General features: G+C 57.7%; 2 protein-coding genes and 1 long non-coding RNA gene across 13 annotated transcripts in view; 1 reads left to right on the top strand and 2 right to left on the bottom strand.

Annotated features, from left to right (window-relative positions):
- Window positions 1–54: 54 nt before the first annotated feature.
- On the top strand, window positions 55–22,151 carry RHOF (ras homolog family member F, filopodia associated). 10 transcript variants are annotated; one of them, XM_070220267.1, is made up of 11 exons: window positions 55–338; window positions 762–804; window positions 2,198–2,303; window positions 2,409–2,432; window positions 4,096–4,199; window positions 9,744–9,843; window positions 10,299–10,530; window positions 10,823–10,910; window positions 19,221–19,330; window positions 19,419–19,553; window positions 20,554–22,151. In XM_070220267.1, exons 7-11 carry the CDS (start codon window positions 10,387–10,389, stop codon window positions 20,716–20,718), a joined length of 642 nt encoding a protein of 213 aa, XP_070076368.1. In that variant the 5' UTR covers window positions 55–338; window positions 762–804; window positions 2,198–2,303; window positions 2,409–2,432; window positions 4,096–4,199; window positions 9,744–9,843; window positions 10,299–10,386; the 3' UTR covers window positions 20,719–22,151. The 10 variants fall into 10 exon arrangements, with proteins under 10 accessions (XP_070076368.1, XP_070076364.1, XP_070076365.1 ...); XM_070220263.1 differs by lacking the exon at window positions 2,409–2,432; XM_070220264.1 differs by lacking the exons at window positions 55–338; window positions 2,409–2,432 and adding an exon at window positions 429–462.
- Window positions 14,788–19,115, bottom strand: LOC111774660 (uncharacterized). Its single transcript, XR_011420840.1, has 5 exons — window positions 18,986–19,115; window positions 17,794–18,371; window positions 17,310–17,445; window positions 16,451–16,612; window positions 14,788–16,118 (listed from the first exon to the last, which is right to left on the bottom strand). It is a non-coding gene; the product is annotated as an uncharacterized lncRNA (long non-coding RNA).
- The window catches only part of TMEM120B (transmembrane protein 120B), a 42,116-nt gene continuing 39,740 nt past the window's right edge, over window positions 20,078–22,453 (bottom strand). For both annotated transcript variants that reach the window (XR_011420838.1, XR_011420839.1), the window contains exons 13-15: window positions 21,454–21,551; window positions 21,175–21,243; window positions 20,078–20,667 (exon numbers count right to left, since the gene is read on the bottom strand). The gene's annotated coding sequence lies outside the window, so the exon portion shown is untranslated. The remainder of the gene's footprint in view (window positions 20,668–21,174; window positions 21,244–21,453; window positions 21,552–22,453) is intronic.

The raw sequence follows: 22,453 nt of genomic DNA, 5'->3' as shown, positions 1-22,453 counted from the left end.
CCTCCTCCTCTTCCTCCTCCTCCTCCTCTTCCTCCTCCCCTCTCCTTCCTCGCCGCTTCCCCAGGCACTCTCCCGGCGGCGGCAGCTGCGCCGCCAAAGCCCCGGGCCCCAGCGGCCCCCCACCCCTCACTCGCGCGCTCCCACACTGCCTCCCCCCTCCCCGGGGGAAGGCCTTTTAATTTATTTATTCTGCTGGGACTTAGGTGGGGGGCTTGGCTGGCGGGGGAGGGGGTCTCCCCAGGCTCTACCTCCCGCGGCTGGGGCTACCCTCCGAGCCGCGGCCGCCGCGGTGCGCGCCTCGGGCCTCCAAAACTGTTTCCAAACTGCCAAGACCGGAGGTGGGCGCGTGGGGGCTCGGGGGGAAGGGCTGGGTTTTGGGGTGTGTATGTGTGTGTGATTGTGTGTTTGAACGTTGGGAGCCGTGGGGAGAGGCAAGACGACTCAAGACGAGTTGCAATCGAGGTATCTCCGCTCCGGCTTCCTCTTCTGCCCCGCGACCCCCTCCCCCCTGGAACAGAGCTGGGGAGGGAAAACCAGGATTTTAACCAAATTAGCATTCACATTCCTGGGAGGATGCAGCCCTCGCCTGGACCTGGGTGATAGAAGCTTCTTTCTCTGTTTTTATTTTTGGAGAGGAGCGCCCTGTAATTGTCTTGAACACATGCCTCTCTCTCCCCCCCTCCTTCTTCCTCCAGCCACCAGCGGAGGAGAGAGTCCCCCTTTTTTGCATTTATCTTTTCCTTCCCCTTTCTTTATTAAAGGTCCGGGAGTGGCGGCGGCCAATCAGCGCGAGGCTTCCATTTTGTGAGTTCAACTCCGAGGCTCCCGGGCTTCGCGAGGACGCGTTTGCAGCCCCCTCTGCCTCTCCTCTCGGGCGGCCGAGGCGCGGGAGCCGCCTCGCCGGGGCTTCGTGGTGGTGTATTTCATATTGGGGCTCTTTTCGGGGTTTGTAATTTGGCCGTGGGTAGGTAATTGGCTGGAGCAGGGCGGCAGGGCGCGGCAGCCAATCAGCGCGCGGCTTCTATCGGGCTTGAGTTATTAGACGCTGGTCTCAAAACATCCTTCATCAGACACCAAGGAGAGGCCAACAGATGAGGGGAGCCATTTTTCTGCAATGGAATTAAATGGCCAAGTGGGTTTTTCCTTTGTTGCAAATGGGGAATGTTTTTCCTTTGACTCCACCATCCAGTTCAGGACGCCTCAGTGTTGTGTTTAACATTTGTCAACAGGCTAAAGGACTCACAATTGGAAGAATGAAGAAGACTTTTTAAAAAGATCTGGATTTTTCCTTATGACTTGGAATCCATCTTTGTCTTGTATAACTAGGTCATAGCACACCATTAATGTCAGCAGTTAACAATTTTGAATTCCAAAAAACCTAAGTAAATGACATATTTAATTTTTTTCCTCTTTTTTTCTTGGGTGGGTGGGGGGAGCTTGGAGCTGTCTTAATCTGTATTCTCTTGACTGAACAATAAATTTTTAAATATATATAGTTTCCTCTATTAAACACTTAAACCTGGCCATCTTATTAACTCCTTCTGCTCTCTTTTTAACAAGGTAATGTTTTAAATGTATAGTTTTAGGACTAGCGAAATGGCAGCAACAAAAAATTGTAAGCAGTTGTTACTTTTAAGTTTCTAAAAACCTTTTACATTGTAAGTACCCAATCCATTCTGTCCTTACGCAGTGCAGTTTTCATGTTAATGTTGCTGAGATGTCCTTAATTTTCTGAACCTTCATCTGCATGTATGTCTTTGTCGCTCTTGTCTAATATAAGCCAGTTAAAATGCTTTTAGACGATTTTGCTTTTATAAAGCTAAGGTTTTTTAGCTTTAAGCTTTTGAAAATGTTTACAGCAATAAATGCTAGTCAGCTTTCTTCCCAGTAACATGTACACTTTCTTTGAAAATCGATCTATTTGAAGAAAAACAGCTCTGTTTTTCTCGTCTTGGTAGGGGGGTGGGTGAGGGAAAGGAAGACCTTCTCTTTGTGTAAAGAGACTAAAGCCGTCACAGGAAACTAGATTAAAACTGGAAAACAAGTCCTAGCTGGTTCGAGCCAAACACCAACGTTAAGTCGCGGGTATTTTCTGTGATGGTTGGGATGGCCGGTGCGTCTTATGCCTTTTGTTTGATTTGACTGTGTATTTTCGCCTTTTGTCTCTTAATGACGATCCCACCATTGCTATATCCAGAGCAGTAAACAGTCCTCTGCGAAGCCGCCTTTTGCCAACCCAACCCTGGAAAGTTTGCAGAAGTGGAAGGAGCAGAAAATGCCATGACAGTGTAACTTACCAAAAGGTAACAGCAACAACAAAAAAAGACACCACCATCCCCCCAAATATTCCCAACTAAACAATCCCCCCCAAAAGATACTCAAAACGTCCGCCCCGCTTGATCTTCCAGACTCCATGGCACCGGGCTGAGCGGGTGAGTAAAAAAAAAAAAACAAACGTGCCTTTTGCCCCTTCGAGGAAATCTTTTTTAGAGCAGGCCAAGGGCTGCAAATGTTTGGGAGCTGAGGAGAGAAGGAGGTTTCTGGAGCTTTATGTTTGGCACCCGGATCGGGGAGGGGTAGGGGGACGAGGAGGGCTCTTCAAACCCTTTTGCCCCTTCTGCCCCGGAGGCGAGAGGAGGGTCTCCCCAGCGACCTCGGGCGTCCACGGGGCCGCCTGCGCTCGTCCCCTTCGCTTTTCTAGGTCTGAGCCTTGGTGGGGAGAAGAAATTAAAGTGCTTTGGAAATGAGGGACTCAAAAGACAAGGCAACCTCCCCACGCGACCTAGGGCCTCGTTCCCTTTGGACTGGGGGGGGCTCGCCCTCCGAGGCCGGCTCGCGGGGCTCCGGGGCGCGCCTGCACTTCCCAAGCAGAAAGGACAAAGGCCGGCGTCCATGTTGGCACCATGACGCAGCATCTCTCAGCCCGCTGCCCGCGCTGCCTGTGCTCCGGCCGCGCTCGCTCCTCCCTCCCAAACTCGAGTTTTATTTTCAGGTTCAGCGCGGCGCCGCCGCCGGGGCCGGGCTGGCAGGCTGGCGGGCGGGCTGCGGCGGCTAATGGCGGCCCCGGCTCTCCTGCCTTCCTCCCTCCTTCCCCGGTCGCGGTCGGGAGCCCGGCGCGGGCGGCGGCCCCGAGAGCCCGCAGGGCCCAGCGCCCCGGGCCTGGCGGGGGGCGCGGAGGCCGTTTCGGGGGCCGCGGGCCTGGGGGCGTCGCGCGCCGCGGCTCCCGCGCTCTCCTCTGCCGGGCGAGGCGGCCAGACGGGCGCCATTTCGCGCGCCGCCCGCGGCTCGGGCGGTGGCGGCTGCCGCGCGCCGGCGGGAGGAGGGAGGAGGCGGCGGCCGGGGGGAGGGGAGGAGAGGCCGCCTCCCGCGTGGACGCCCTGGCCCGGGAGGCCTCGACGACGAGCGCGGGCTCCGCCGCCCCTCGGACCCCGCGCCGGGCCACGCGGTCTCGCTCGCAGACCGGGCCGCGGGGCCCTCCCTCCTTCCTCCCGCGCGGGAGCCAGTAGCAGCGGGCCACGGGGCCTGCCGCGGCCTCGAGGCCGCCCCCTGACCCGGCCGGCTGCCCCGGAGGCCGCGGAAGCCTCCCTCGCCGCCGACCCGGGCCTGGGCGCCCCTGTTTAGGGCGTCCTTGGATCGCAGAGCCCGAGGGGCGGGGGGCCCCCTTTGTCCCCACTTTGGGCGCGAGGCCCTCGCGGAGGCCGCCGACGCCCGGGCTTGGCCGCCCGCGGCACGCCCTCCACCCGGAGGCTCTAGAGCTGCGGTGGGGGTTGGGGCCTGGGAAGGCTGAGCGGGCCTTCCCCGGGATCCCCAGAGGCGGAGGGCTCTGGGGTAAACCCTCATCTCCGGCCCTTCCTGGGGGAGGGGATGCGGACGGGGCGGGCCTTTGGAAATGCAGATGAGTCGCCTCCTGCTGCTTGTCGCCCGGGCTGAACCTTGGTGACTCAGCCACCCCCCCCATCCATTCCAGAGTGAGGGCCGTCTTGGCAGCTGGGGAGGGGCGCGCGGCATTTGTAAAGCTCCCCTTCCCTCGAGGAGATCCTGTCCGGTTCGTGGTCATCGACTCCCTAACAAACCCTCCGACTCTTTCCCCCTCAGGGTCTCGACCGGAGAAGGGGCAGCGGGCCTGGTTCCCTCAGAGTGGACAGTCCTTTGGACAGCAGGAGCAGGCCTAGTTTGACTCTGACAATCCTCCCACTAAGGTAGGTGTGAGCCCTTTCCCAGGCTGCGAGGGAGATTTGGGGGGCTTTGGCCTGGAGCCCAGGGAGGGCGGGGACCCCAAACCCGCCAGGCTGGTTCTGCAGCCCCTCCCCCACACAGATGTGTGGGACTGTGTGTGTGAAATCGGCTGCCTGCTGGGCCTGCTTGGTCCATCCATCCCTGCCTGTCAGCTTCTGTTGTCAGGAGTTTGGGGCGTGCAATTCTCTGCCGTATTTAGCAGCGTACGACAGGCTGCGCTTGCAAGTATTTCCCAGTTGTGTGTTTGGTGGTGGGGGGAGGGCCCAGGAAGCCTCTTACTTCTGAAAGGCACAGTCTGCTGTCAGGAAGCCTGGCCTTACCTTCCCGCCCCCAGTGGGAACGTGTAGGGTGACTGTTAGGAGCTGGCCTCTGGTGTCTGGCTGCTAGGGAGCTGAACCGAAGGACCTGAGATCTGGGTCACCTTCCTCTGAGAAAGAGGGTTCTTGAGTGTTCTTCCCCTTCCTGGGAATTCCCACGATTCTCTCCCCAGCCCCCACCCAAAAGGAGCCTGGTTTTTAGAATGGGCCATACCTGGATTTGAAACCTGGCTAGCCCTTTACCTGCTGTGACCTTGGATGAGTTGCACAGTTTCTGAGCCCCAGTTTCCCCATCTGCATAAACGGGGCTAGGTCAGTGATTCTCACACTTCAGTGCGCGTCAGAATCACAGGGGTGGCTCATTAGAACGGATTCTGGGCCCAGTCCTTCAGTTTCTGATTCAGTAGATGGGGCCTGAGAACTTGCATTTCTAACAGGTTCCCAGGTGAACTGATGCTGTGACCTGGGACATTTTGAGAACCTTTGGGCTTGGTCACATCTGGGTGTTGTGAGGAGGATGCAAGCTCGTGTACTTGGAGCCCCCAGCTTGGCACAGACTCGTTAGCTTGGTAATGATGGCAACTCTCTCCCTGTTCTAACTTGAGCTGACTGCGCACAGTGCCATCCTGTCTCCAGGAAGCTCCACAGCTGGAGAGGACCCTTGATCTCCGACCTGCCCCATGTGATCTCTAGTTTGAGATTACTTTGATGAGCCATTTGGGTCCAGGTGCCGCCCCGTTTGGGCGGGGGCATGGCTGCCTTGTCAGATCAGCCCTGCCCACTTTTACTCCACCCCTCAGTGTGAGGGCTAAACTGAGGTTTGGGGGAACCCATAGGGCTTGACCTGGGCGTCTTGGTGTTTACTCAAGGGAGGCTCTAAGTCAGGCGGCCCAGGGCTTGAATGTCTGCCGTGCTGGCGACCTTGGGCGAGTCTCCGGTGTGAAATGATAATAATGAATGCTGAAAACGGTGGTGGGAGGATTAGTGCGATTAAGGGGGCCGGCCTCGCATTCTGGCTTCACACTAGTTGGCCTCCATTCTAGTGTGGCTGCAGGGAGTGGGGGCTGGGCTGTCTTCGAGCTCCTCCCCCACCAGCCCCTCCCCCCCCAAGCACGTGGCAAAGCCTCAGGGCAAAGGGAAGACTGCCTTTCTGCAGGCAGAGAGCCAGCGCTGTTTTTCCTCCTCTGTAGTTTGAGTCGGGATGGTGGCTTGCCCCCAGCTCCACAGGCTTTTCCATGATCCGATACGATTTTGGATCACGCACCCACCCAGAGAGTAGAAGTGACTCACCCAAGGTCACAAGGCCACCACGAGCAGCCAGGATGGGGTTCCAGGTGTCTTGACTTCCAGCCCAGGGCCTGTGTCCATGGCACCCCCTCACCCCAGCTGTCTGGGTTATTTTGGGCTGCTTCCCATGCCAGCTGTCTGCTGGCATCACTGCCCGGGAGCTGGGAAAGCTGTCTGGTTGAAAGTAAGCAGCGTGCTGCTCTTGGCTCCTCCTGGCTGCCAAGCCTTGGCCCTGTGAGGGTTTCCAACCCCAGATAAGCTGGGTTTGGTCCATCTTGTCCTTTGCTGGGGGGGAAGGGGGTGCACCCTGCCGCAGCCTTCCCCCTACCTGGGGTGAGGGGAGAGGGGAAGGCACTTTGCAGAGTTGTTGCACTCACACTACTGTTAGCATCTCAAGCCTCTGCCCTCCTTCCACACTTGCCCCAAACCTGAGGTTTCTATTTGGCTCTGCCACTGAGGAGACGGGTCGGCCGACTGAGAGCGTCCTGCGTCCCTTTGAATAGAGTCCTAGGGGCTCCCCCGGCAGGGGTCTTTACCTCCCATGGGCATGGGATGGTGAAATGATTTAAACCTTCCCTGCCTAGCAGCACCCTGGAGGGCTACAGCCAGTTCCTCTGCTCCAGCCCTCGGACCAATTAGGGAGCAATTAGGTGCGGAACTGTGGTCTAGGTGTGATTCTTGGAAGGGAGAGGCATCCTCACAGCCTGGAAGGTGGTACTCCCTCACTGCTTCCATTTCTCTTTCACCCCTTCTAATTTCTTTGACCTCCCCCTCCCCCCTTCCCAGTGTCACCTCGTGGAGCCCGGGAGGGGCGGGGCAACCTGTCCGCAGGCTGCTGTTCCTCCTGGCTGGCCGTGAGGGTGGCCCCGCCCACCGGTCACCCAGGGAGCGTGGGGCGGGGCTGGTCCTGGCGCCAAGCCGGTGGGGCCTGCCCAAAGGGCCACGCCAGCAGCAGGGCGGCCCAAGGCAGGGAGGTGGCTGGACCTGCCTTACTACTGGACGCCAGAGCCCCGCCTCTTCCGGCCCCTCCGAGAGCCCCAGCGTGGAATACGACCTTTTGGACCCTCTGGGCCAGACGGGAGGCCTCTTCTCGGACTGTAGAGAGAGAGGTACCCCGCCATCTCAGAGGCCATCTGGGTCCAGTGCTGTCTCCAACTGGCTAGTGACCTCGGCATGTCCCCGCCCCTCTGGGAACAGTGGTCTCCCCGTGTGAACCTGGAGGGGGAAGTTGGCCTGATAATCTTGTTTCTGAGTCTGGCTTTGTGAGAGGGGAGCTTTTTGTACTCTCCCCCACCAAGTGCTGAAGCCTGCAGGGAGTCCTGGGGTGAGGGCAGATGGCCTTGGCTATCTCCCATCTCTGGGACCTCAAAGAACAGCTTAATCTGTGAAGGCTCAGTTTCTTCTGCCTCATCTAGGGTGGATGATCTCAGGATATTCTGAGGGACAAGGAGGTGGAAGCCGTAAGAATTACCATTAACTTCCCCATCATAACCTTTGCCCTGATAAGACAGAAGTGATCTGGCCCCTACTTCTCTCCTGTGTTCAGTTGGCCTCAGTATGGCACAGGCACCCCACAAATGCCACCTGGCCAGCTCCCCTAGGCTTCTGTGTCCCAACAACTCTGTAGCAAGAACCAGTTTAAAGAATCGTGGCCCTCCTCAGTCTCCAGGAATGCCTGGTGAATAGAGAGAATGACGTGGGTCCTCAGACAATCTCATAGGTAAGGGAGTGGGGCTCCCCATGCCTGTGGGTGTGCCGGCCGCCTCGGGTGGCCTGCCCAGGCCGGCCGCCTCTGAGGAAGCTCCAAGCAGCTGGCCTGGCTCCTGGGTATTTTTAGCTACAGATCTAGCCCCTGCACCACCACTGGAGCTGGGTCCAAGTCCAACACGCTCCAGGCTGGGTGGGGCTGGGGTTCTGCCAGCCTTGGCCAGGCAGGGGTGGGTGGGTGGGCGGGCTGGGGCCAGCATCAGCTGTTCTGCCTGGACTCAGGCAGAGCTGAGAAGAATCACTTTTCCTCTTCCTCCCTCCCCTCAGTTTCGTGTAAGTCATTTGTTCTGTCATAAGTCTAAATCGTAGCCCTATTTCTCAGATGGGTGGAAACTGAGATCAGAGCAAAGTCAGGAGCCTTCCCATGGGCTCGTGCGGTTAACCCTGTTTCGGGTGACACAGTTTGCTCAGACCCTCCTAAGTGAATTCTCCCCAGGCCTCTCCCAGATGAGGCAGCCTCCCTCCCTCTCTTACCCTCCAGTCCCCCCTGAGCTTCAGGGTGACGCCTGAGGCAGCCAGAGGGGAGAGGCCTGGGGCTGGCTGCGAAGGTAAGTGGTCCTCCCCTCACTCAAAACCCTCTTCCATGCTCCCCCTCCCTGAGTGATGGGATGCCCTAGCCTCCCCCCATGGTCCTGGGGAACCTCACTTCTGACATGTCCCTGGACCTGGTCTCCTCTCTTGCCAGCCTTAGGCTGCCTCTATGGAAAGATGGCCCCAGCCCCATGCCTATCCCACCAGCCAATCACAGCTCTTCCTTGGTCACCAGAGAGAGCTTGAGGTCCCGGCTTTGGCTGGGTTCCTCCTGTTCAGGAGCCTTCTGTCCAGTACCCAGCATGAGCCTGGCAGCCAAGCCTTCCATGATCTAACCCTGGTTACCTTGCCAACCATGTCTGGCCTCACTCCTCACTCCCCCACCACTGCCGAACCTGTTGGGGTTTTCGAGCCACCATGCATTTGCTCAGGCTAGGTATCCATCCTGCTTCCACTGGCCTGCCCTCCCAGCACTGCCAAGCTTAGTTCATGTGCCACCCAGAGCCCTACCTTCCCTGAACCCCACAGGGACTCTGTCCTCTAAGTTGTTCACATCTCCCAAACTCCTTTAGACCTCTTCCCCCAAGACTGAGCTCCTCTCAGGCAGGAACATAATTGCCTCTCAATAAACTTGTGTTGCAAAAAGGAATGAATGAGTTGCTGTAAATTTGTTTAGGGGTGTTTGACTCCTGGTGACAGGATGGGGCCTCCACCCAGCAACCTGGAGCTGGGCCTTCTGTCCTGTTTCCAGCTCTGGGCTCTTGGGGCTTCCACGGGCAGTCGATGCTGCCATCTGGTGGTCAGATCCTGACTTGGATCCACTGAAAACCTTGACCTGGCATTTGTGGAACTGCCAGCTTGGCAGTTTCCTCCCCGAAGTAGTTTACCTGGTCTTTGCTGAGAACTTGAAAATTGGGAATCTTCGGGGTGGGGGTGGGGGGCAAGAGGATCCTGAGTCCTGCCAGCCCCTCTGAGCAAACCACTCGAGGTCTTACCCCAGCTGGGAGGACCCTGCTCTCTCACTTGGCCATGCCTCAGTGCCTGCCTGCCGCGCACCGGGTCCAGGGGTTCCTCTGTCCCTCCGACCGTTGGCTTGGCTTGTCCAAAGGACCCCAGGGTCGCAGGGATGGAAGGGCAGGGGCGATCTTGTCCGCCGCCCTGGTAATGCCTGTCCTTATAGTGTGCTCAGTAAATAGCTGTTTTGATTAGGGGGGTGGGAGGATTAAGGAGAATCCTTGGGATGAAGGATATGTGGCTGCTAGCTGGAGAATACAAATTTCTGGGTGGGGGTGGGTGTTAATGAATCTCCAAAGCGGATGGAGTAGGGTCCAGCTATCTCCACTAGATCTACCCTGGCTTTCCCCGTCCCTTCTTCGACAGTGTCTTGCTCGGGTCACGCCTCTGGCCCCTGCTAGAAAGAGGTTCCCGCCAGCGTGGTTTGGGGCCAACCCCCGAAAGGGTGTTGTTCCGGGGAGGTTCACCTGCTCCCCAAGCCGCCCGCGCCGAGGCGATCGCCCGGCAGAGGGCGCCAGACGTCCACCTTGCGCCCCCAGGGAGGTGAGGGGTAGGTAAGTGGAACCGCAGTTCCCCACCCTCAACCCGCAGCCGCACAGGTGTCCGGACGGCCACACCGGGTGGGCAGACACGACCCCCGTGCCATCGTCTTCCCTGGCACCACCAACCTACCTCCTTCGGGGAAACTGAGGTCAGAGGCGGGCTTGCCCCAGGCCGCGCAGCTGGGGCGGGGCTAAGCTGGGGCGGGGCGGGGGTTCCCAGAGCTGGAGACCGAGGCTCCTCGAACCCGAGTGCTGGAGGGACAGTCCGCCAATCGAAGAATCCCTGGCTGATGGGGGAGGCCGAGCCGGCCAATCAGAGGGACCCTGCCGGAAGGCGGAGCCTGCCAATCAGGGGTGCCGGGCTAGGAGCGGCCGAAATGTTCGGATCTTGCCTGTGGGGGGCGCGCCGTGACGCGCGGGTGAGGGGGTGGGAGCTGCGCTTGCCGCTGAGCACTCCGTTTCTCAGTTGCCTCAGTTTCCCTGGAAATGAGAGGTGAACGCCCTGGGCCAGGACCCTAGCAAGAAGGAAACAGGCTGGGAGGTCGGCCCAGGTGGCTGCCTGGCGGAGGCTGTGCCAGCTCCGAAGGGGCGGGGTATCTTTTAGCACCGCCCCGGGGGCGGCCCCCACCGCTGATCCCTCAGCCCCTGCGCTCCGCCGGGCGAGCCACCGCCAGTGCTGCCGGCTCCGGGCTATGGACGCCCCCGGGGCCCCGGCCCCGACCGTCGCCCCGGGCCCGAGCCCGGGCAGGAAGGAGCTGAAGATTGTGATCGTGGGCGACGGCGGCTGCGGCAAGACCTCGCTGCTCATGGTGTACAGCCAGGGCTCCTTTCCCGAGGTGAGGCCCGCCGGGGGGATGGAGGCAGGTAGGCTGGGTGGAGGGGACTTGCTTGGGGCGACTGGGGGCGAGGGATGGCCCTCAGCCTGCGCCACGAGCCCGGACCCCGGGTCCCCGGCGTCCTGCGCGTGGAGAGGCGGCCGCCACCCCGGGGCGCTCCCTCGGGAATTCCAGAGCCCAGCGGGGTGAGGGGGAGGCTGGGCCGGATGCGGTGAAGGTGGAGGGGGCGTCCAGCCGGACTCTGAGTCTTCGCACCACCCCTTAAGATCCAACCCGACCCCTTCTCCGACAGCACTACGCCCCATCCGTGTTCGAGAAGTACACGGCCAGCGTGACTGTGGGCAGCAAGGAGGTGACCCTGAATCTCTACGACACCGCCGGTGAGTGCGCTTGCGCGCCGAGGGTCCCGGGGTCCGCCCGAAGGGATTCCCCTGCAGGGGTATCCCCCGCCGGGCATCCCGGGCCCGTCAGCCTTTGCGGGGCCCTGACATCCCATCACTCATGGAGGCCGCGGAGGGGCGCTGGCTGGGGGCCGGTTAACCACCGCCTGGAGTCCAAAAAGGCCTCAGTCGTTCCATCTGTCAAAGGAGGGTATTTGGAGGAGGTGAGCTTCTGGAACACCCTGCTAGCGTGATGTGCTGAGGACCCACGGCTTCGTTTCTCTTCTGTAGTTCTAGAAAACCACGGGCTTTACTTCTGCTTCCCATGGTTCCAGGATTTCGTGCCTTACATGCTGTGGTCTCTTAAGATTCTGTGGGCTGCAGATTTGAATGCCCTGGTGCTATGATTCCGTGGGCTGCATTTCTGGGTTCTGTGCTTCTGGAATACTCTAGGTGACTGATCAGAGCTTGTGATTCCAAGATTCTGTGGCTGACAGTTCTGAGACTCCACAGTCCTGTGCACCCAAGTTCTGAGTCCCATGCTTCTGGGATTCCCTGGAATACAGTGTGTGATTCTGGAATTCTGTGGTCTACAGTTTAAAGCCTGTGGTTCTAGGATTCTGTGGCTACAGGTCTGTGTCTTCTCGATTCCCTGGGAAGAAACCAGGCACTGATGATGGAACAGAGCTCTAAGGAATGAAGATCCAAGATAAGATCCTCTCTGCCACCTGCAGCTCCTAAGGCAAGGGGATTTACGCTAACTAACTGCGACAGTCATCAGGGTCCCTGTTGCTGGGGGATGAGTGGAGGAGCACAGCCACTGGGAGGATTTGGGTAACACTTGAGGGGGCTGCCTTCGGGTAGCTTCCGTCCTGCTCTGGCTCCCCTTTGGGCCAAAGGTCAGTATTGGGGAGCAAAGGTCAGGATCCCCAGCTGGGGCCTCACCCAGCCTCTGTGACTCAGTGTTTAATGACCTGCGTGGAATCATGTCATCAGGTTCCCTTGCAAGCCAAGCCTTGTATGTGTGAGGTGAAGTTGCCAACTGGTCTTGGATGGAGCCAAAACCCAGACACCCCCACCCCGTCCCCAAGGCTGCCACTAGCATCTCTCGTTCCATCCTGGAGAGGATCAGAGAAAGGTTCGCCCCAGTCCCAGACCCTCCCTCTGTTCCTGACTTTGGCAGGCTTTGCTGTACAGGTGTGCCCCGCCTTGAGTGGCCTCTAAGGATCCCCTCTTGTTGGATGAGAGCCCTGCAGGGCTGCCCCCAGAACAGGGCCATGCCTCCAGCCCACTGAACTGGGAAAGCCAAAGGCTTCTGAGGAATTCCCGAGGGCGAGGTCACGAAAGCAGTAAAAATGGTGGTATGCCTGGGACACCTGAAGTTTCATATGTTTCCCATCCAGGAGCCAGGGAGGGGCAGGTCCATTAGCCCCACTTTATGGGTGAAGGGCTGACAGGCTGGGAGAGCCAGAGGAGAGTTTTCACTTTCTCTTCCTTCCCCTGACCTCGGGGCCTCCCCTATCAGATCCCCAGAGTTCACCCTTCACTCAGCCTCTCCCATGAGACCCAGCGCAGGAGCCACTTCTGATCTTTCTAACTTCACCCAGAGAAAGATGCTCAAAGAACCCGTTAGATTGTTGTGTGGAGGCTCCAGAAAGCTTCTCCTCGGTGTACGGAAGGCTTTGCACTAACTGCTGCTGTGGGAGGGACGGAGGGAGCCCCATCTCTCGTCATCAGAAGCATGCGACCCCCCTGGACAATGATAGTCCCGTCCGTGACTTCCTGCCACATGCTTTGGAGTCAGACCTGGGCTTTGACGCCAGCTCCCCTGGCTGGGTCATCAGGGACACCTGGGCCTCAGTTTCCTCATGTGTAATCAGGGCTACAATAGTCGTGAGGGTTAAATCAGATCTGTGCGACATGCAGCATTTAGCACTGGGTTTTCTCTCTTGGGAACGGCTAAGTGTTGTCATTGTGATTGTTAACCTCCACCATTCAGGCCAAGCCCCAAGCCTGAGCCCCTTCTGGATCTGTCAGGCGGAGCTCTGCGCTGGCCCCCACCCCCGCTTTCCCAGCAGGAGTCTTTCAAGCAGCAGAAAAGCAGAGCTGGGGTTTGAACCTCCAGCTGGAGCCCTGGGGGAGTAGACTGGCCGACTGGCCTCACAGTCAGCAGGACAGCCAAAGGAGGGAGAAACAGAGCTGCTGCCACCTCAAGGGGGTCCCACTGTGACCTGGGAAGCCCATCATCGGGAGCAGAGTGAAGGAGAGACTGGGTCATTCCTCTTACGTACACCAGTGCCCAGCACGGTGCTTGTCCTAGAGTGAGGCTTGTGGAATGAAAAATAAATCTGGATGCAGAGAGGCCCCTGGAGAAGGTCCTGTGTGATAAAGCCAATGAGATTTGTCTCTACCTATGGGGTGGACAGATGTCAGGAGAACGTGGCAGAAAAGGATGGCCAGGTTACCAACTAGAAAAAGACAGAGACTAAGGGGGGTGAGGGAAGTGGCTGAGCTGGAGATGAGTCTAGTAAAGGTTGTTGCAGAAGGTTCTAGAACCTGATGGGCACGACCCCGGGGTGGGGGATGGGAGTGGGCAGGGCAGCATCTTTCCAACCAACCTGTGATGACCAGAGCTCTGGGACAAGGGTGGCCCCTGGGAGGCTGAATTTCTCCACACCCAGGGCCTCGGTCGCAGGAGTCCACGTGGGAGGCCACTTGTCTCCGTCCCGCAGAAGCAGTTACAGACACCGCAGCAGTGGGAGGGTAGATGGAGGGTTTACAGAGTTCTCAGTGCTCAAAGGTGAAGGGGTGGGGGCTGTGAGCACCCATTACCCTAGCAGCCTCGCCCATCGGGCCTGACGCCCTCAGAGGCAGGAAGCTGTGGTGAGGTCTGAAGTTTCCTGGGCAGAGGGGAGGGGGGCACGAGGTGGGATGTTAAGACACCAACCAGAGACAGCTATCTGGGCCTTGGGTGGGGCCCAGGGTTGGGGCATCACAGGATGGGGTGGGGGTTGCCCAGGGAGGTGGGGAGCCGTGGTCCCCTTCCCAGCCTGAGATGGGAACAGTAGGAAAAGTGAGGGACAAAGTGGTTGCTAAGACAAGGAATCAGGCACAGGAGGGGTGTCTAGGAGCCAGGAGCACTGGAAGCTTGGGGAGCCGAGCTGTGGGTGGGTCAGAATGTGCTCTCGGCTCCAGGCTGGGGCTGCCCCCACCCCAGCCCCTCCTGTCTCTGGGGAAGGAAACGCAGGTGGGTGGGCCCCAGTAGTGCTAGTAGAAGTGGGTTCCTCTTCCAGCAGCTGCTTCTCACGCTGCCTGCGCCCCTCCCCTGACCAACGCCCCTGCTGGAGCTGGGAGCCGCCGGCCCTGTGTCTGTCCCTCCAGCTGATGTGGGCACCACTGTGGCCCCATGACACCCTCTCTCCTCAACCCAGCTTGGCCGTAGAGACCCCTCGGCCCAGAAAGATGACTGCCGCGGCAAAGCTCCTTCCCACAAAGGAAATACCCTGGTGGGAGGCGAGAGCCTCACTTCCTCCCACCCCACAGCCCCGCCAACCTCAGGAAGATGAGCAGCTTTGAGGGGAGCCGGGGCTCAGACCTTTCCTCTCCAGAAACAGATGCCTTTGAACGTAACTCGGGGGCTTTCTTAACCTCTCAAGCACATCTTCAGAGGCCTGAGGGGGATCCCTGTTTGCCTGTGGGCAGGTGGCTCAGCCCCTTTAAGTCTCGGCATCGCTGTTGGTAAATGGGAGGTATCACCTTATGGCTGGGAGGCCCTCAAAGCTTGTGGGGCCAAAGATTCAGGGTTAGAACCCCCCACCCTGGCCCCTGGCCGTTGGGAGTTTCTATTTTCAGTCATAACGACAGGAGCCATCTCTCACCTTTGCTCAGCATTGAAAGTCCTTTACTTTCAGTATCAGGGGCAGGGTTATCACCCCCTTTTCCAGATAAGGAAACTGAGGACCAGAGAGGGAAGGTGGAAGGTCACAGAACGTGAGTCTGAGTGGAGCCTGGCTCTCCTGACTCATACAGGAGAGATGGCTAGAACACTCCCCTCCCAAGGAGACGAGGTCAACGGCACCCGGAAGTCCAGACTGCAGGCCTGGTCCCCAAGTGGAGGCCCACACCAAATCCCGGGGAGAGCTGAGCCAGGCACATTTAAGCCAGGAAGGCAACCCGGAGGGGGAGCTGGGATCTGGGCTGCCTGCTCAGCCCCTCCTGGAGTCCCTCTCTCTTTTGAGATGCCTGGGTTGGCAGCCTTTCCTCATTTGGTCAGAGCTGATGCTTGTAGGGTGAGGACAGGTCCGTACCCTCTAGGGTGGACTGAGAGAGAGGCATCCCGACCGTCCTACCTATGGTCCTCTGTCGTTTACAGAGTTCCCCTTAGCTGTGTGACCTTGGGCAAGTCACTTAACCTCTCTGTGCTTCAGTTTCTGCATCTGTAAAATGGGAATAACAATATTCCTACCTTGTAGGGTCGTAGTAAGGAATGAGTGTAGGTAAAGGACTTTAGATGGGGCCTGGTGTATGATGAGTGAGCATTCTTCCATAAATATTGCCCATATTTACCATTTTTATTATTGTCATCAAGCCCCATCTGCTTCCCACATATCCGTTTCGCAGATGAGGAAACTGAGGTCCAGAAGTTAATTCCACATTGGGAAGGCTGGGGAAGGCTGGGGAAGGCTTCCTGGGAGAATTGGCGCGTTTCGAGTGGCCTGGCAGGCAGCTGACCTTGGAGTTGGGGACTGAGTTGGCACTCCAGCTCACAGGCAGCCTGTCTATGACCTTGAAAAAGGCCCCCTCGGCCACGTGGGCTCTTAACAGGAAGAACTTCCTGGGCCCAGCTCCCCTCCCGGGTGGCTGCTTGAATTAACACAGGATAGAAGCGAAGTGCTCTCCCAAGGCTGAAAGCCACACCGACGAGTAGATGAGTTTCCCACTGTCTTCACGCACCCACTCATCTGTTCGTTCACCACACTCGCAGAGCTTGCTGTCTCCCCGGTGTGTCACTGTCCCGAGGACAGAGCCGGCCCCTGGCCTCAGGGGGCATACGTGCTCATGGGGGAGACAAAAAACGCAGACGGATATTGCGAGGTCAGGAAGTGTGTGCGCTACATGGGAAAATAAAGCCGACAGACTGCAAAGGAGGCTGTGGTGTCAGAGTCCTTGGGAAAGTTCTCTGGGAGGAGGTGACATTTCTGCAGAGACCTGAAGGAAAGGAGGGAATGAGCTGTGCTGTTACCTGGGGAAGAGCCTTCTAGAAGAGGGAACAGCAAGGGCAGAGGCCCTGATGGGGAGCAGGGCTGGTCTGACTTCCTCCCTCAACCCGCCACAGCCCGACTTCTGCTCTCATTGCCTCTGCTGAAATCATCAGAGGCCGTAATTGCTAAACCCCGGGGGCACATCTCGGCCGTCGTCTCTGCTCATCTGACAAGAGCTGAACAACCTCAACAACCAGTCAGTATTATTGAGTGGACGCCTCCTGGGGGCCGGGAAGTATTTTTAAGGACAGACTTGGTCCCTGCCCTCTGGGTGCTTACAGTCCATGGGGAGACGGCAGGTCCATGGATGAGTAAAGATTGTGGACAAACGGGGTGGACTTCGAGGGAGGAGGGAAGGCCTCTCACAGGAATCAGCTGTGCGAGATGAGGGAAGACGTCAGAGCCCCACTTAACAACTGCGTGTCCACTCCTGCCGTATTTCTAGAAGGGAATGAGAATGTCTGTATTGTCAGAATGATGAACGGCATCATGGCAGCGAAGAGGCCTAGCACCTATTTTTGCACAAAGCAAAGCAGAATAGAGCATTGCTGTGTTGACTTGGAATTTAATGAACTGGGGTTGGGTCCTGGCTCAGTCACTAATTCAGTGGCCTCAGGTGGGCGGCTTCACTTCTCTGAAACTCACTCTCTTTATACGGAAATGGGCGTATTCCTAAGTTCCCCGACTGGCACGTCAGGTGGTAGTTGTAAGGACTTCTTAATCACTTACAGGCAAAAGCACTGTAAAATGCATATGAAGTATCAGGTGGTATTATTATTAAGTAGAAATAGTGAGAAGGCAATTATCCTGAAAAAGGAAATAATGCAGATGGTCAGTCTGAATATTTAAAAATAAAATGCTAGGAAGAAAATGGAAAACAAAAATGAGGGAAAGTATTCCAGGTGTGGGGAACAGCAAGTACAAGGGCTCTGAGGCACAAGAGCTTGATGGGTGTGAGAAACAGTGAGGAGGCCATCTTGGCTGGACTGCAGTGAGTGAGGGGGCATCGAGAGAGGGAGATGAGGTCGAGGTCCGTGGGTGCCAGGTCAGATGGACCACCAGGAGATGCTGGATTTACCCAAAGGACAATCAAGAGCCACTGAGTGTTTCAGTTGAAGGGAGAGGGGCAGGATTTTACTTGTGCTTTAAGATCCATCCAGCTGCCTGGTGGAGAATGGATTCATCAAGGAGCAGCAGGAGGCCAGGGAGGAGGCGGCATAGCAGACCAACGGTGACTTGGACGAGGACGGTGCCATGCTGTCCAACAGAACTTTCTGCAATGATGGAAACGTTCTGCACCTGCATTGCCCATTACGGTAGCCACCAGCTGCATGTAGCAGTTAATCACTTGAAACGTAGCTAGTGCAACAGAGAAGCTGAATTTTTAATGTTCATTAAGTAGCTACATGGGGCTGGCAGCTGCCCTATCGGACGGCACAAGTCTAGAAAGACATGGACAAAGGTTAGGAGAGGGGACAGTTGGGGATGTACGTGGAAAGGGGGGATGGGCTGGAATAGCATGCTGGACCCGTTTCCCACCGTCTTACAAGGATTTCTCCAGCTTTGTTTGTGGCAATGAGGGCAGGAGGATCTGAGTCCCGTGGGCCCCGACCACCCCTCACCTTCCCTCCAGTGCTGGGGGGACTTTGGCTGCACCACAGCATGGACAGTCCTCCTGGGCCAGCTGTCGTCATAACTGTGGCTCTTGTTCACTGCACCCCCTTAGGGCTCCTGGGTTGAGGAAAAGCCAGTGGGAAAGGGAGAGGGTGGCCGTGCCCTGTCATCAGAGGGGAGCCAGGAGCAGGAGGTGGCCTGGCCTCGCTCAGTGGAGAGGCCACTTGTCCCGAGAGGCCTTTGGCAGGGAGGGAGGGGAGGACAGGCGGGTGCTACCCAGGCCCCCACAGGCTAGAGGGAGGAGCGAGGGTGGGGGACCCTGGGCCTCTGTGTTGGGAAGTCACAGCACCCTTCCCAGGGTGGGTCTCACTCGGGAGTCTTTCAGAAATGCCGGGCATGATAACTAAGCGCGGTCCTGGGCCTGCTTCTGGACCAGGACAAAAAGACCACAGGCCGTTATGGGTGAGATCTGACTCGGCCTGTGGGCTGGATTAGAGAACACTGTCAGCGGTGGCTCCTCGGGTTCGATCCGGGGACTGTGGGAGGTGAGAGCACGTCCTTGTTCTTAGGAAATCCACGACCGATTCTAGAGCAAAGAAGCCGAGCGCCTGCAATTACCTCTCATGTGCTTCAAAGGCATTTATATATAGATAACAGGGGGAGGTGGGAGGGGTGGGCCAAGTGTAAACACTTGGTGCCTCTGAGTAGGGAGTTCTTTGCATGCTTTTTTGCAATTTTTCTGTATGTTTGAAATGGTGAGTATAAAAAATTACTAAAAAAGTTTTTAAAAACCAAACCCACTGTTGCTGAAGCCAAGCCTTGGGTTCTGATTCAGTTGGTGCTGGGGGAAGGGGGGGGCGGGGGCGGCGAGCCCCTGGAGTGTTCGGTTCTGCCCAGGTGAGGCTGATATGCAGCGGGGCTGACAACTGCTGTGCAGGTGGCTCTGGGCGGGAGCGTGCTGGTCATCTCCAGCCATCCCCTGACAGTCCTCCTGGCGTGTAGGAATGGCAGGAGGAATTCAGCCGGAGGCCACGCACCCCTGAGCCTGGGGGCACCCTCCACGGTTAACTGCAGTGCCCTGCCCCACTCGGGGAGGGGAGGGATGGGGCTTCTGAGTCTGCACTTTCAACCTGAGCACCAGGGCAGGTGGGGGGATGTAATCATCATCGCGTAATTGCTAGCTGTTCTCCCAGCACGTACCCGGTACTCGGGCCCAGTTCTGAGCACTGCATGGGTTTTATCTTGTGTAATCTTGGCTACTGTCCAGGGCTGCGGGCTGCTACCTCTGTTTTATAGGTGAAGAAACTGAGGCCTAGAGACATGGAGTCACTTGCCCAGGAGACCCCACCCCCTCACCCATCTGAGCCCAGACAGGGGACTCAGGTGGACAAGGAAGTGGTGCCTCCCTCACCCCCCACCTGCTCTCCGGTTTCAGGGCAGGAAGATTACGACAGGCTGCGGCCCCTGTCCTACCAGAACACCCACCTCGTGCTCATCTGCTATGACGTCATGAACCCCACCAGCTATGACAACGTCCTCATCAAGGTGAGGCCCATCTCCCAGCCAGCCTGCACCTGGGGCTGGGGACCACGGATCCGGCCCCAGCCCTGATGCCCGCCCTCTCCCTTGACAGTGGTTCCCTGAGGTCACTCATTTCTGCCGTGGGACCCCCATGGTGCTCATCGGCTGCAAGACAGACCTAAGGAAGGACAAGGAGCAGCTGCGGAAGCTCCGGGCGGCCCAGCTGGAGCCCATCACCTACATGCAGGTCGGCCAGGGGCCCCCTTCCCTTCCCACCAGGGGCCCAGGTCCCTGGGCACAACCGTAGGTGAAAAGCCTCTCAGGCCTTTGGCCTCTGCAACTGGGGTGCCTTAGTGGCCTTTTGGGGAGCTGAAGCACGCAGGATTCTAAGAATGCTAATTTGAAGATATTAATATTGAGAGCCTACTTATGTGAACACTTTACTTACCTCATTTAACCCTTATGACCCTAAGGCAGGGACTGTTAGCATCCCCAAGTTTACAGGGGAGAAACTGAGACCCAGAGAGGTTAAGTAGCTTGCCCAGGGTCACACAGCTAACCTGAAGTGGAGTCAGGATCCTGTCCTAGTCACTCTGGCTCGAGTCTGGGCTCTTAGCCACACCCCCCCCGCCGCCCCGTCCCATCTCCCCAGGGGACCGGAGGGGCAGGCCCTCATTCAAAAGCAGGCTTCCCCTACCTAGGAGAGTCGTGGGCAAAGCAAAACGGCACGGCCTTCTGGGTGAGGCTTGGGAGAATAAAAGGAACACAAAGGAAAACTAATAAAGTTTAATAAAAAGAAGCAAGCACTAATAAAAGTAAATTTGTTTTAGAAATAAAGATATCTTTTCCTCTAATGGCAAGCTCAGTTGCCTAAATTGTGCTCTGGAGAAGAGACAGGGAGAGGCCTGCAGGGAGCCCTTCTTGTCCTGGGGCCTTCAGGTCTTCTCTCAGGCCTGGCAGAGACCGACCTCGCCCGCCCGTGCTGCCATTCTCTGCCGAGGCTGGAGGGCGGGTAGGAGTAGGCCAGGAGCGGCCTCTCCCAGCAGCTGCAGCCCGTGGGCCACAGCGAACAGGCCGTGTTCATCTACACTCACTGGTGGGGCTGGCCCTGGGGTGGAGAGAGGGGCCCCACACCAAGGCCTCTGCCCCTGGAGAGTCCCCAACGCCAGCCCCAAACCCCCAAGGGGGTGTCAGGAGGCACCCCATGCTCCAGGCCCCTCATCTAATGCCGGCCCCTCCCCCACCAGGGCCAGAGCGCCTGCGAACAGATCCAAGCTGCCCTCTACCTGGAATGTTCCGCCAAGTTTCGGGAGAATGTGGAGGATGTCTTCCGAGAGGCCGCCAAGGTTGCCCTCAGTGCTCTGAAGAAAGCACAGAGGCAGAAAAAAAACCGCGTGTGCCTGCTGCTCTGACCCTTCGGGGGCACATGGCCCTCACAACAGGACTGACAGGGCCTGGCTCCCTAGGCCCAGACTGCTCCCCAGGATCCGGTCCCAGACCCAACTCTCGAAGCACACTTGGAGTTGGGCATCTCCAGTGCCTGGGGCCACACTATTAGAACATTCTGGAACTCTCTCAGCTGGAGCTCTGATCATGAGCTCACCTCTGGGCTCACTGGAGCTGTGGCCTGCGTGATGGTAGGTGAGGGTGCTGGACTCAGTCCCTCTGTACCCTGGAAGTAGCATTTGTCCCTAGGACCCAGGAGTGCCCTCTTCACAACCTCCCCCCCAGCCATATGTGTCCCCCCTTTGCACAGCCAATAGGTCCTCAAATCCTGTGCTTGAAATGTAAAACATCTGGTACGTGGGTAAATGTGGATTTGGCACCACTCCACATAGCGCCCCCCAAGCCTGCAGCTCCCACATTACCCGCCTCCCTGGGCTCCTCAGATAGGCCTGGCTGCATCCTCCAGCTTCTTGCTTCCTTCCCCCAGGAACCTGGGGGCCACGAAGGGACCAGAGCCTATCAGGAGAGTACAGGCACCAGCGCCTACCCAACCTCCCTCCCTCCTCCACCCCACACAGGACTTGAGTCTCAGCCTTCGGCTTGGCTGCCATCTTTCCAGAGCAGGTCACATATGCCCAAGAAGAAACTCACTTTAAAAAGCAAAGAGTAGACTCTGGACCACCCATCCGAACTCCTCTCACCTGCAACCCCCCACTGCCAGAAACTCGAGATGAAAAGTGACAACAGCTCTGAGTGATCTTGGGCGAGTCAGTTCTCTCTCTAAAGACTGTTTCCTTATCTGCAAAAGGACAGCGCTGGGTCATTTAAAGTCATCAAGCTCCCCTCTGTCCCTCACAGCCTCCACTTCTGCCAAGATGTGGAGCTCTGGAGCTGAGACCATCCTGGCCACCTGCGAGAAGGGACCTGATCAACCCCCAGCCGCGGGTTCCCTGAACCTCCTGGAAGGTCTGGGGTCGGGGCTCCAGGAGCAGTTAAACAAGTGCCCCAGGTGATTCTACTGCCCCAGAGATGACAGCTGCTGGGTTCCTGAGTGAGCCTGGGAGTCAGCATTGCCTAAGAAGGGATAATGGCTTCAGGGGGCTCCTGCCTCAGCCCCCCCTTGCAGTGCTGCAGCCCCCACTAAGCCTGAGGCTCTCTGAAGTCAAGTGGTAGGAAAAGGGAATTCTGAAGTCCACCCTACCCCACCCCACCCTGGTTCCCCAAGGCCCTGCCATACCCTGGGGAGTCAACAGAGTGTTCAGACCAAGGACCTCTTGTTCTAGCAGAATCAAAGGCCTAGTGGACAAATGATAGTCTAGGACAGAGGTCAGCAAACCACAGCCTGTGGGCCAAATCTGGCCGCTGCCTGTTTTTGTAAATAAATTTTTATTGGAACACAGCCACGCCCATTCATTTATGCATTGGCTGCTTTGCCCTACAACTGCAGACTAGAGCAGTTGTGACAGAAACCATCTAGCCCGCAAAACCTAAAATATTTACCATCTGGCCCTTTACAGGAAAAGTCTGCCAACTCCTAGTGTAGGACAAACCCCAGTGCCTAAAGAGCCTGATGGAAGACCCAAAGGGTGAAGTAGGACAGGGATAAAAAGGAGTGGTGGGGCCTGTGGCAAACTAGAAAACAAGCACACCACCCTAGGCAGGCAGCTCAGCCCAGCCAGTTGCTGTCCTGTGGAAATATTA

Source organism: Equus caballus, chromosome 8, assembly GCF_041296265.1.
Source record: "Equus caballus isolate H_3958 breed thoroughbred chromosome 8, TB-T2T, whole genome shotgun sequence".
Taxonomy (NCBI): domain Eukaryota; kingdom Metazoa; phylum Chordata; class Mammalia; order Perissodactyla; family Equidae; genus Equus; species Equus caballus.
This window is presented reverse-complemented; position numbering and strand designations above follow the sequence as displayed.

Bases quoted from the DNA above. Each gene is read 5' to 3' on its own strand.
- RHOF (XM_070220263.1), top strand. From the start codon at position 10,387: ATGGACGCCCCCGGGGCCCCGGCCCCGACCGTCGCCCCGGGCCCGAGC. The intron at 10,531-10,822 runs GTGAGGCCCGCC...CTTCTCCGACAG, and splicing joins GCCAGGGCTCCTTTCCCGAG to CACTACGCCCCATCCGTGTT. The intron at 19,554-20,553 runs GTCGGCCAGGGG...CTCCCCCACCAG, and splicing joins AGCCCATCACCTACATGCAG to GGCCAGAGCGCCTGCGAACA.